Below are 14,463 nucleotides of genomic sequence, written 5' to 3'. Positions count from 1 at the left end.
TATCTCTCTTCCTTCATTCATTCGTGAGTTATGGGCTGAGCCAGCATTTATTGCCTGTGTCTAGTTGGTCTTGAGAAGGTGGTGGTGAGCTCCCTACAGTCCGTACTGTAGGTAGACCCACAATGCCATTAGAGAGAAAGTTCCAGGATTTTCACCCAGTGACCGTGAAGGGATGGTGATATATTTCTAGGATGGTGAGTGGCTTGGTGGTGGTGGTGTTGTTTCCATGTATCATGCCTTTGTCCTTCTAGATGGATAGTGGTCATTGGTTTGGAAGAATTTCTGCAGTGCATCTTTTAAATTGCATACACTGCTGTTACTGAGTATTGGTGATGGAGAGAGTGGACATGGTGCCAGTTAAATGGGTCACTTTATCCTGGATGGTGTCAGGCATCTTGAATTTTGTTAGATAGTAGCTGAATGTTTGGGGGGGCTTTGTGCCTTGAAGGAATGTATAATTGCCATAAACTATGTAATAATACTTTAAAAGCTATCCATTGCCTATTTGCCTTTTTGCTGTGAAAATATTGTCTCAATCCATCTCAGCTAAATTGTCCCTTAAACTTTCAGAGCTTCCTTTGTTCAAATTTAACACTGAATTCACGTTGAAATACCTCACTTTCAAACAGAACATAGGATTCTATCACTTTGTGGTCTGTATCCCTAAAAGATTTTTTAAAAGGGTCTTAATTAACCCATTTTCATCTTACAATATTAGGTCTAAAATAGCCAAGTGTCTCGTCAGTTACTCAACATATAATTCCAGAAAGCCATCCTTAACATACTGCAGAAATTCATCTTCCACAGCCTTAGTGCTCAATAGTCTACGCGTAGATTGAAGTCACCGTTTGACAACTGCTGCACACTTCTCTAATCTCTTCATTAATAGCATGCCCTACAGTATCACTACCATTTGGTGGCCAAAAAACTCCTTTTAATGTTTGCTGATACTTGCTGTTTCTTACCTCTACCAAAATAGATTCATAATTTTGTTCTTCCAATCTGGAATACTCCATTATTAATATAGCGATCCTATTCCTTATCATCAGCACACCACCACCTTCTTTTCCTTTTTGACCACACTTCCTAAATGTTGAATGACTTTGAATATTCAGTTCTCGGTCTTGGTCACCCTACAACCATGTTTCTGCAAGGGAAATTAGATCATACCTATTCACGTCTGTTTGTGCCTTTAAATCATCTACCTTTTTGTGAATGCTGCATGTGTTCAGGCAGACTACCCTTCATGTTGTCTTTTTTACGTTATTCTGCATCCTAAGCTTAGTTGTTGCTCACCTTCATTTTCATCTGCCTTCTAATTTCACTTGCCACTTTCCTACTACCTGTGACCAGCTTTACTTTCTTCTAGTTTGAGCAAAGTCACAGATTGTCAAATCTCTGCCAAGCTCATTTATACCCTACCCAATAGCACCGTCAGATCTCTCTGTGAAGATATCAGTCCCATCCTGAAAAGGTGTAATCCATCCAGCTTGTGCGTGCGTCTACCTCAGAAGTAGTCCCAGTGTTTCAATTCTGAAGCCCTCCCTCCTCCACTAATTCTCCTGCCAAATGTTCAAACAATCAATCCTACTCCTACGCTCATGATCACATGATGCTAGGAGAAGTCCTGAGATTTGAGGCCCTACTTTTTAATTTCCTTCCTAACTCCCAAGTATCTACTTTTAGGACCTCATCGCTTTTCCCAACCGATGACTTTGGCATCAATGTGAACCATGTCTCCCAGTTGTTCACTCTTGCCCAGGGGGATGTGCTGCAGCCATTCTGTGAGATCCCTGACCCTATGTTCAAGGAGGCCATGCACCATTCTGGATTCGATGTTAACTGCTGCAAAATTGTCTTTATGATCCCCGTATGAACACCTACCATTTTTGCTGTTCCACTATTCTTCCTCCCCTCCTGAGCAGCTGAGATGTACATGGTACCAAAGACCTGGATCAGGCTTCACTCCCTGAGGAACCATCATTGTCACCATTACCACATGTTGCTATGTAATGCCTCTGTATCATTTTACTATGTAAAAGGTGCACTATAAATGAAGGAGATCGCAAGAAATGCAGATGCTGGAGTTGGAGATAACACAGTGTAGAGCTGGAGGAACACAGCAGGCCAGGCAGCATCAGAGGAATAGGAAAGTTGATGTTTCAGGTCGGGACCCTTCTTCAGAAATGGGGAGGAGGAGTGGACCTCCGAAATAAATAGAGAGAGGAGGGGTGGGGCTGGGGAAGGTAGGTGGGATGGTAATAGGTGAGTGCGGGTAGGCAATGGTGGGGATTGGTCTGTGAGGTAGGAGTGGCGGATAGGTGGGAGAGAAAACGGATAGGTTGTGTCAGGTCAAGGAGGCGGGGATCAGAGGGAGGGTTGGTCATGGGATGAGGCTGGGGTTGAGGAGATTCTGAAACTGGTAAAATCCATGTTTAGACCATCGGGCTGTAGGGTCCCGAGGTGGATTACGAGGTGGTGCACCTCCAGTTTGCGGGAGGCGTCATTGTGACACTGGAGGAGGCCCAGGATGGACATGTCACCCAGGGAGTCGGAGGGGGAGTTGAAACAGTTCGCGACTGGAAGGCGTTGTCTTTTGTTGCGTACAGAGTGCAGATGCTCTACAAAGCAGTCTCTGAGCATCCGCTTGGTCTCACCGATGTAGAGGAGGCCACACCAGGAGCAGCGGATGCAGTAGACCACATTGGCGGATGTGCAGGTGTACCGCTGTCTAATGTCGAAGGTTTGTTTTTTTACCTTGAATGGAGGTGAGGGGGGTGGGGTGTAGGGGCAGTGTAGCACTTCCTGCAGTTGCAGGGAAAGGTGCCAGGGTTGGTGGGGTTAGTGGGAAGTGTGGAGTGGACGAGGGAGTCGTGGAGAGAGTGGTCCCTACGAAAGGCAGATAGGGGTGGGGAGGGAAATATCTCTTTGGTTGTGTGTTCGGATTGGAAGTGGCAGAAGTGGCGGACAATGATACATTGGAAGCAGCAGTTGGTGGGGTGATATGTGAGGACAAGGGGAATTCTGTCTTTGTTTTTGTTTTTGTTGTGGGTAGGCGATGTGAGGGCAGGGGTGTGGGAAACGCAAAAGATATGTTTGAGGGCATTTTCAATCACCGGAGGGGGAAAGTTACGGTCCTTGAAAAACAAGGACATCTGGAATGCGCAGGAGTGGAACGCTCCATCTTGGGAGCAGATGCAGCAGAGGTGGAGGAATTGGGAGTAGGGGATCGCATTCTTGCAGGATGGTGGGTGCTGGAGGTGTAGTCTAGGCAGCTGTGGGAGTCGGTAGGCTTGAAATAGATGTCGGTTACAAGGCAGTCACCAGAGATGGAAACAGAGGGGTCCAGGAAGGAGAGGGCAGTATCAGAGATGGTCAGAGTGAATTTGAGGTTGGGGTGAAAGGTGTTAGTAACCTCATTGCCTCAGGTGACTTCCAACCCACAGCCTCCAACCTCATTGTTCCCCAAACCCGCACCGCCTGTTTCTGTCTCCTTCCCAAAATCCACAAACCTAACTGCCCTGGCCGACCCATTGTCTCTGCATGCTCCTGCCCCACTGAACTCCTCTCTGCTTACCTTGACTCGATTTTCTCCCTCTGGTCCAGGAACTCCCCACCCTCGTCCGACACACTGCCCACGCCCTCCGCCTCCTCCAGGACTTCTGGTTCCCTGGCCCCGGTGCCTCATCTTTACTGTGGATATCCAATCCATGTACACTTGTATTCCCCATGCAGATGGCCCAGAACCCCTCCATTTCTTCTTCTACCACAGGCCCAACTAGTCCCCCTCCACTGACACCTTCATCCGCTTAACCGAACTTGTCCTCACCCTTAATAACTTCTCCTTCAACTCCTCCCACTTTCTACAGACTAAGGGGGTGGCCATGGGAACCCACATGGGCCAAGCTATACCTGTCTCTTTGTAGGATACGTGGAACAATCCTTCTTCCGCTGTTACACTGGCACTATCCCCCACCTCTTCCTCCGCTCATCGATGACTGTATCGGTGCTGCCTCATGTTCCCATGAAGAGCTTGAACCCTAACCTCAAATTCACCTGGTCCAGCTCCGATACCTCCCTATCCTTCCTGGACCTCGCTGTTTCCATCTCTGGTGACCACCTTGTAATTGACATCTATTTCAAGCCCAACGACTCCCACAGCTACCTGGACTACACCTCCTCTCATCCACCTTCCTGCAAGAATGCGATCCCTTGCTCCCAATTCCTCCATCTCCACTGCATCTGCTCCCAAGATGGAGCGTTCCACTCCCACACATCCCAGATGTCCTCTTATTTCAAGGACCATAACTTTCCCACTCTAGTGATTGAAAATGCCCTCAAACGCATCTCTTGCATTTCCCACACCTCTGCCCTCACATTGCCTCCCCTAACAAAAACAAAATCCCCCTAGTCCTCACATATCACCCCACCAACCTCCACATCCAACATATCATTCTCTGCCACTTCCGCCACCTACAATCTGACCCCACAACCAAAGATATATTTCCCTCCCCACCCCTACCTGCCTTTTGTAGGGACCACTCTCTCAGTGACTCCCTCGACCGCTTCACACTGCCCACCAGCCCCAGCACCTTTCCCTGCAACCACAGGATGTGCTGCACCTGCCCTGACATCTCCCCCCTCAACTCCATTCGAGGCAAAAAACAAACCTTTCTTATCAGACAGGGGTTCACGTGCACATCCGTCAACTTGGTCTACCACATCTGCTGCTCCCAATGTGGTAGACCAAGTTGACGGCCTAAACATAGATTTTACCAGTTTCAGAATCTCCCCATCCCCGGCCTCATCCATGATCAAACCTCCCTCTCATCCATGCCTCCTTGACCTGTCTGTCTTCTCTCCCACTGATGCGCTCCTCCCACCTCACTGACAAATCCCGACCACTGCCTACATGCACTCACCTATCACCATCCCACCTACCTTCCCCAGCCTCACCCCTTCTCTCTCTATTTAGTTCTGAGCTCCCCTCCTTCTCTCCAATTTGGAAGAAGGGTCCTGACCCAAAACATCAGCTATCCTGTTCCTCTGATGCTGCTGTGTTCCTCCAGCTCCACACTTTTAGAGTGATAACAGTGAAAGTTTTTGTCATAAATGCTTGTGTATAAACAATATAGGACAATGATCCTTTTAAAGCCACAACTCTCAATGTCGGAGTTATTAAAAACTAGGCACTTGTATTGTATTATGGACTAGTCCAAACTCCCTCAAAGTATATTAAGAAGTTATCCTAGATCCTAACTCTCTCTTGTATTAAAAGCAAGTGTAAACCATTGTGCTCTGGATGCAATTCAATTGGCTAAACGATCAGCCTTGAAGCAACAAACGCTTTATTCATACTCCATAGTTAAATGCAACAAAAGAAAGAAGAAATTGTAATAATTCAACTGTATTGGAAAACTGAATAGAATATTGAATTATTTAACTACTAAACAGTAACTGTTCCAATATAGTAACATCCCATAAACACACCCCTGGCAAAGGCAAATTCAGCAAAATAAGCTGGGTCTCATGTAATTCTAGCAGCAGGAAGAGAACCCCAACTTTTAGCTGTAACACAGAGAGGAAGAAGAGTTTTCACTTCTAGCTTCAAGACCCTAGCAACTGCTAAAAACTAAAACTAAAAATCTCGGTTCTGTGGAAGTGTAACCCCACCAATTCAGGCTGCTTCTATTGCTCTAACTCTAAAAAAAGAACCAAGGCATCACAAGCTGTTTACTTTATTAGATTCAAATAAATAGTTTGGCACTTTTGGCTTAAAATCTCTCTCGAGAAGAAAGGACAAAATACACCTCTTAAAACCATAGTATCGTCACTATTGTAATGGTCTGATTGCAACATACAAAAAAAGCCATTCACTTTTTGCATTTTAAAAAGTATTTATTTCTTGTAGCACTGCCATAAAATCAAATATTCCTAGAAATTACATAAGTAACAATATAAATTTAATCAGCAAAATGACTCGCAGCATTAAATAATATTCTACAGTGTTGAAACTAATCTCACTGCTGTGAATATTATGCTCACTAATGTTCTTATACTTCATTTCAATGGGTCATTAGATCATCTAATGCAGGTATGAAGAAGTGGTCACATAACGTACTAATCACAGACTTCTAAAGGAGGGAATAATGGAATAATGCTGCACAGATACAGGAAATGTGACTAAGAAAGAGATTTGACCAATTATTTTTGTTTTGTTCATGGGATTTGGGTGTTGCTGGTTAGGCCAGCATTTATTGCCTATTCTAAATTGCAGTGGAGAAGGCCTGTTAAGTCACCTTCTTGTATCACCACAGTCCTTAGTGTTTAAGGTAACTCATGGGGCTAAGAAAGGAGCTTTAGGTTTTTGACCCAGCCACAATGAAGGAATGGTGACATAATTCCAAATCAAGATGACATATGAAGTGAAAGGGAACTGACAGGTTGTTGCATTCGCATGCGTCTGTTTCCATTGTTCTTCGAGGTGATAGAGGGGACATGCTGTCAGGGGGGCTTTGACTTCCTACATTGCATCTTGTAGATGATACACACAGCTGCCACCAAGATTTGGTAGTGAAGGAAGTGATTGTTGAAGTTTGTGGATGTGGTGCCAATCAAACGCATTGCTTTGTCCTGGATGGTGTCAAGCCTCTAGACTGTGTCTGCACTGTACTCATCCAGGCAAGCAAGGAGTACTTCATCACACCTCTGACTTGACTCTTGTAGATAGCGAACAGGCATTGGAGAAACAGACAGTAGTTACTCATCACTGAAGTCTTAGCTTCTGACATGCTCTTCACAGAATCAAAGAATCCCTATGGTGTGGAAACAGGCCCTTCGACCCAACAAGTCCACACCAACCCTCAGAGCATCCCACCCAGACCCATCCCTCTATAACCCACTTAATCTACCTTGAACACTACGGGCAATTTAGCATGACCAATCTACCTAGCCTCTTGTAGCCATAGTATTTATATGTCTGGTCTAGTTCAGTTTCTGGTCATTGGCAACCCTCAGGATATTGATAGTGGTGGATTCAATGATGTTAATGCTATTTTAAGGTTAAAAGGACAATGAGTAGGTTCTCATTTGTTGGTGATAGTCATTACTTGGCACTCATATGATGCAAGTGTCAATTGATACTTCTCAGTTCAAATCTGGATGTTGTTGAGCCTTGCTGCATAAGGACACAAACTGCTTCAGTTTCTGAGGGGTCACAAATAATGCTGAACATTGTTCAATTATCAGTGGATCTCCGCATTACTGACCTTATGATGGAGGGAAGGTCGTTGATGAAGCAGCTGAAGATGGTTGGGCCTAGGACACTACCCTGAGGAACCCCTACAGTAACATTCTGGAGCTGAGACGATTAACCTCCATCAGCATGGAAACATAGAAAATAGGAGCAGGAGTACACCATTCAGCCCTTTGAACCTGCTCTGCCATTCTATATGATCATGGCTTATCATCCAAATCAGTATCTTATTTTTCCCCATACCCTTTTGATCCCTTTGGTCCTAAGAACCATATCTAACACCTTGAAAATGTTTTGGCATTGACCACTTTCAGGTGGCAGAGAATTCCACAGGTTCACCGTTCTTTGAGTTAAGAAATTTCTCCTCATTTCAGTCCTAAATGGCCTTCCCTTAAAGTGGACTCCTCAGTCACATGACAAACATCTTTCCTGCATTTACCCTGTCTAGTCCTGTTAGAGTTTTACAGATTTCTCTGAGACACACCGCCCCCCCGCCCACCTATTCTTCTAAATTTCAGAGAATATTCTCCTAAAAGATCAAATTTCTCTTTCTACGTTAATCTTGCCATCCCAAGAATCAGCCTGGTAAACTGTTGTTGCACTGCCTCCATAGCTAGAATACTCTTCTTCAGATAAGGAGACCAAAACTGCACACAGTATTCCAGGTGTGGTTTCATCAATGCCCAGCAGATTGCAGCAAGACATCCCTGCTCCTGCAGTCAAATCCTCTTCCTATGAAGGCCAACATACCATTCGTCTTTTTTGTCACCTGCTGCATCTGCATGCTTACTTCCAACAAACGGTGTACAAAGACATCAAGGTCTCATTGCACCTCCCCTTTCCCAATCTATTACCATTCAGATAATAATCAGCCCTCCTGTCAACCATGACCATCTTCCTTTGTGCTAAGCGTGACACCAACCAGCAGAGTGTTTTCCTCCTAATTCTCATTGATGCAAGTTTCACTGCTTCTCCTCAATACCATTCTTGCTTAAATGCTGCTCTGAATTCAAGGACAGTCATTTCCACCTCATAGACATATCATGATGCCTTGGAGATAACAATTTTCATTACTTACAAATATTTTAAAACAAAATAAATCACTGAAACAATCTAAAGGTTACTCAAGATATCCAAATTATTTGTTTATTTTTAAAAAATATTTGAAATGTTTTTGTTTAATTGGATTAAATGTTTAAATTAGCTCTGGAACAAAGGAAGTAATATTACAGAATTGCTATCCTTTAAATGTCACTCATTCAGTAATTGAATCTTTCATTCTTTGAAAGCAGTTAGTTGCTATTTCTCAAAACTTGTACTGCCACATCTTGCGCCTGTTATTGAAATAAATAATAACAAATAAAGAATTTGTTATAAATATACCACATTTAATAACAAATATGTTTAAGGGAGGCGATACTTAGGCAATTAGAAATACACAATTACATTTACCAAAACTGCTTCAATATTTCATGAAATAACTCAACTTCAAATTTAAACTTACACAGAACTTTTAAAATATTATTTATTTTAATGATCAGAGTAAAAAATGTTGCTCTACAGGTTTTTATGTGTAGTCCGCTCCTTCTGTGCTCGACAAAATTCAATATCTTATGTGGCTGGATTCTCCCCCTGTAATGTGTAAGAGCTCCTCTCCAACATTTTGCCTCAACAGCAACACACTTCTCCAAGGTCAGGGCTTACTTATTATGTGCAAACATAACGTCACATAAGGTGGATGATCAAGTTGAGGATTCTTTGGAAATGGACAGATAAGTTCTGATGTCAAGAAGTCACCTGGCTTTGAGATTAATGGAACTTATATGATGCATATGGACTTCCAGAAGGAATTTGATAAAGTACCACATAATTGGCTTGACATCAAGGTTGAAGGCCATGGATTAAATGGGACAATGGCAGCAGAGATATGAAATTGGCTGGTTTGTAAGAAACATATTAAAGGTGAATATTTCTTATTCTGACTTGAAGGAGGCATGCAATGGTACCCCAGGGGAATGTTCTAGGACCAATTTCATGGGCAGAGCATTCTTTTGAAATTTGGCGATAATGCAAAACTCCAGAAGTTTTAGGAACTACAAAGAGGATAGTGATAGAGTTCAAGAAGGCACGGACAGAGCAGTGGACAAGGAGCAGAATGGTGAAGTGCTAAGCAATACATTTTGGTAGAGTAAACAATAAAGTGTGCAATTCTAAATGGGGTGCAGGAGCATGAAGGCTTGGAGTTATACTTTTTTCGAGTAAATGAGAAGCAAATGGGCACTTTAACTGACAGACACTTAAAGAGCTCTGTGACAAAAAAAACTTCAAATAAAACATCAACTTTAGGCAGTCAAGCTGGACAACCACCTCCTGAGCCCACTGCCTAGACCTGTTATTGGTCACATTAGCTAGGGCCAGGAGCAATTCTACCAGAAGATCCTCCAATTTCATTGCATCCCTCCCTATACATGATCAGGAGCATGTGACTGAAGTCCAATGTAAGTTTAGGAGCAGGATCTCCAAATAATGAAGTTACACAACACCAGGTTATAGTCCAAATAATAAGAGGAGACCTGGTGTTTATGTACACAAATCATTGAAAATGGCAGGGCAACTTGAGAAAGTGATTCAAACGACCTACAGATCCTGTAATTAATAAATAGGGGCATAGAGTGCAAAAGCAAAGAAGTTGTGACGAACTTGCATTTTCAAAAAAACTGGTTCTGCCTAAACTAGAAAAGTATGTGCAAATTTGGGTACCACACTTCAGGAAGGATGTGCAGCTGTAGAAAGGATGCAGAAAAGATTTACAAAAATGGTTCCAGTAATGAGGAACGTAAGGATCCAGGGATAGACTGGTCAAACTGACATTAGTCTTCTTAGAGAATGAAGACTGAGAGGACACCTGATGGAAGTGTTCAAAAGTTCAAGGGGGTTAGATATGGAGAGAAACTGTTTCCAAAGGCAGAAAGGTAAAATACAGATAACTCAAATTTAAAGTGATTGGTGATAAACCAAAGATGACATAACGAATTGCCTTTTATGCAGTTACAAATGTTCTGCCTAAAACATTGTTGGAGGTAGACTCAACCATGGCTTTCAAAAGGAAATTAGATGAGCAGTTTAAGGGAGTAAGAATTGGAGGAATACAGGGAAAGGGCAGACAGGTGGGACTAGTTAAAGTTCTCTTCCAGAGAGCCAGACTGGACTTGATGGGCTGAATTATCTCTATCTGTACTGTCACCTTTCTATAATTTTGCAGTGAGTGGCTAACCTCTTGTCTACCCTCTCCACCACAAGACACTTGAGGAGTGTGGTGGAAAATTCTGCACTAGCCTCGAGCACTCAAGAGACCAACAGGGCATCATTTGGTTGGACAGCTGGTTTGTGGTGTGGAGAGATGCTAACAGTGTGTGTTCAATTCCTGCACTAGCTGTCCCTTCACCTGAGGTGTGGTGGCCCACAGGTTAAAACACCACCAGTCATTTCTATAAGAGAACAGCCCTATGGTCCAGTAGCACTATGGCAATGTTACCTTTTATGTGATGTACCCATGAAATCAATGACTGTGGACTATAATGAGAAAGAAAAAACATTGTAATGATATGAGAGGTAAATTGCTAAGGTGACTTTGTACTTGGAGAGAGACTTAGCTGAATTCTGATAAGAGTATATCCCTGCATATCCTCTGTAATAGCTGAACCCAAGATTCAAAGTAGCTGTTTACAACACAACAGAATATTATGATTATGTAATTACATCTCTTACCTTTCCAGTTTTCCAAATTTTATGTGATCTTCTTAAATGTAATGCTGAAAGTCCTGCTGAATGTGACATTAAAAGTGATCTGCAACACAACCGGAACAAATCAACATGTTAAGAAGATCCCATGTATACATGCAAACACACACTAACAGGTACATAGTAAAGAGAGGTATGCACAGGCTGTAAAAGCAAAGGAATGTGCATTTTATTGTACAGTACAAAAGCTAAATAGTTTGGATGCTGGAAAATCTGAAATAAAAACAAAAAATAGCTGGGAATATTCAGCAAATCAGGCAGTATCTGGGGAGATAAACAGGGTCTGATGAAGTATTGTCAACACAAAACCATAACTTGGATTTTCTTTACAAATGCTGCCTGATCTGAATTTTTCTAGCATTTTGTTTCTTTTATTTGAATTTTATCATATGTTTTAAGTCTTTCCCAAAGTGTTTTACAGTCAATTAGTTACATAGTCTGTAGTGTTTTCTAGGTAATTATGAGTCAATTTAGTGAGGTCTTAAAAATAGAAATCAAAGAGCTGACAGATAATTTGTTTTATTGTAACAAACACAGAGAATGTAGAAGAAACTTAGCAGGTCTGGCAACACCTGTGGAGAGAGAAATAGAATTAAAGTTAGGTTTCAACTCCTGATGAGTTTCTCCAGGATTCTCTGTGTTTGTTTCAGATTTCCAACATCCACAGTAATTTTCCTTTTATTCCTCTGTTTTTGTGGTATTGGATAAAGAAGAAATATTGATGAGGAGCCAGAGAATTTCCCTATTCTTTTTGAATGGCGTCAATGGATCTTTTATGTCTGCATTGGAAAGTAGAAAAGTGTTGAATTAACATTTCATTTGAGTGATGAACTCTCCCACAAATGCACCCAAATGCACCATATAGTTCTTTATCTCTCTTGCAACAGTACTGCAGATAATGTCTGAGGAGAACCCTTCTCAGAGCTGCTGGTAGAACAAGAGATTCAAGTTGCAGACCAGGATTCTAACCGAATTGGGTTTGAGGCATGAATTTAACCATTGTCTGCAGTTTCCATGAGAATGAATGATTCAACTTAATCAACAGTGCCCATCACATGCACAATAATTCTGAGACATTGCAAGCAAGCCTCTTCCTAGTTTTGTTTCTAGGTTTGTTCATTATGACTCCTTCCATGCCATTCTGTTCTTTATGTTTCCTCGGCTTTGATAGCCTTCTTTTGTTCTCAGCTACATTTTCAAGAAGTATAAACTAGATTCATAATACCAAGCTAGTTAATTAATCCTCCTTCATGTTGAATTTGTCTACAGCCAGTACGGGTTTACGATTGTCTGAAAATTCTACTGATTTACAGACTTGAACTTATTCTGTTCTATTGTTTTGTAATGGGACAGATGACATTTTTGTGGTCGTTTCTACCTTTGACAATTTACAGTTCATAATCAAATGTCTCCTCACTGCTAAACCTAACTACAAACTCCACTCATTAAATTGTACAATGTCAACATGGCAATTCCATCGTGTAAATTGGCCTTGTTGTCTGTAGCCACCTTGTTTCTTTTTGTGTTTGTGCATATTCTAAAATGTATACAGCCATCTTTGTTTATTTTTGGGAAACTTGTTTCAGTTGGTTCAAATTCCTTGAATGCTGACAATCAAGCCATTCCTTGCTGGGATTGCATGATCAGCAAACTTTATTGTTACGGATCTCCTCTGACATTGCCCAGGGTAAACTGAAAAATATGATTAACTCACAAAATGTTCATTTCAGCCTGAAAACTAATGTTGTCTTTGGTTTTTGTGGTTCAGAAATGTAAACAAATCAATTGATTTAAATGTGTAGCTAGTCTTCCAAGAGAAGCATATCTAAATGAAAAGGAGCAAAGTCAGTTTGTGAGTTGACTGTCGTCAAAATTGGCCACATTTTGTAAACCAGCAACCAACAACACTTTTTTAAATGAACCTTTAAGATAATCTGGAAGCCAAAGCAACATTTTTGAAATGGAGGCACAGGCACAATTGATTGACTTCACAAACATGTCTGCATGGGTTTCCTCCGGTGCTCTGGTTTCTTCCCACAGTCCATAGATGTGTAAGCTAGGTGGATTGGCCATGCTAAATTGCCCGTAGTGTTCAAGGATGTGTAGATTAGGTTGGTTATAGGGGGATGGGTCTGGGTGGGATGCTCTGAGATTCGGTGTGGACTTGTTGGGCCGAAGGGCCTGTTTCCACACTGTAGGGATTCTATGATCTATGATCTATGATTTACTTTAATCAAGGATTAGCTGGTGCAATGGTATGTGTTTGTCTAATCTCAAGAGACTGTCTTGACCATTGAACTCCTGTGGCCAAGCTGTTAACAGCATCGACAAAATAAAGGCTGTGGTTCCACTACTTCTGTATTGGTCTCCGGCAATGTTTGAAAATGTTAATCTCAATTCTGTTACAGGTAGTAAAACTCTTCATCCACCTGATGATGCCGAAAAGCCCAGAATGGTCTCTCATCAAAAATGTTTGAATGTTAATGGACTTTTTGTAAATCCGGGATATGGACCTGATTTTAAAAAATGGTACTCTGAAAAAGGTGGGCAGGGGGGTGAATCAGTCAATGCCATGGGTGTGCTTTTTATGCTACAAGAAATATACATTTAGGAATAGAGAGAAAGACTTGCAAGGATAACCGTGGATGGGGTTGGTTACCCACACAGATGGCATAGACTTCTCAGAGTGATCATCAGGGTCTGAATACTGTTTAAATTGAAGAGAGCAATGGACTAACATTTTTATGTTATCCATGGTGCAATAATTAATACTGAGTTGTAAGTCATAAAATCTCTGCAGCGTGGAAACAGGACATTCAGCCCATACTAACCTTCTAAAGAGCATCCCACCCTATCCCTGTAACCAGGCATTTCCCATGCCCAATCTACTAAGCCTTTGGACTGTGGGAGGAAACCGGAACAAAGCCGCACAGACAAGGGGAGAATGCGCAAGCTCCACACAGGTAGTTGCCTGGGGCTGGAATCGAAGCCAGGTCCCTGGCACTGTGAGCTAGCAGTGCTAACCACAGAGCCACCATGCTGCCCATCTTCACAGTTTTACCCAAACAGGTTTAGGTCAGATTCTGGAATGAAAGTACAAGTAGGTAAGTGTGTGGGTTTATTTAACTACAAGTGGAAGTTAAATGAATAGCATATCAGTGCCATCAAATGGAGCACTAGAGAAAGAAAATGATAAAAGTAAGGATAGGTTAATTTGTTTTCAATGCGAAATTTAATTAATTATAAATGGTAAGTAGCAAATGAGGCCAGAGTTAGGAGAACATTTTTACAAGTTGCACCTAATCCTGTTCATCCATAAGCCCTGTGTTCACAGGCTCCCAGTCAATGTCTTTGCTATAACATTTTCATTCTTGTACTCAAATCCGTTCCCCATTCCAGCTCCGTGA

At 42.1% G+C, this 14,463-nt stretch overlaps 1 protein-coding gene across 2 annotated transcripts in view; it reads right to left on the bottom strand.

Moving 5' to 3' along the window:
- Window positions 1-8,369: 8,369 nt before the first annotated feature.
- Window positions 8,370-14,463, bottom strand: part of LOC125484271 (complement factor H-like) — an 80,556-nt gene continuing 74,462 nt past the window's right edge. For both annotated transcript variants that reach the window (XM_048602308.1, XM_048602309.1), the window contains 2 exons: window positions 11,024-11,102; window positions 8,370-8,589 (listed from right to left, as the gene is read on the bottom strand). In XM_048602308.1, coding sequence (XP_048458265.1) covers window positions 11,043-11,102 — 60 coding nt within the window. In that variant the 3' untranslated portion in view covers window positions 8,370-8,589; window positions 11,024-11,042. The remainder of the gene's footprint in view (window positions 8,590-11,023; window positions 11,103-14,463) is intronic.

This window comes from Rhincodon typus, chromosome 10, assembly GCF_021869965.1.
Source record: "Rhincodon typus isolate 14 chromosome 10, sRhiTyp1.1, whole genome shotgun sequence".
NCBI lineage: Eukaryota > Metazoa > Chordata > Chondrichthyes > Orectolobiformes > Rhincodontidae > Rhincodon > Rhincodon typus.
Note: the sequence above shows the minus strand (reverse complement) of the source record. Positions and strands in the feature narration are given on the sequence as shown.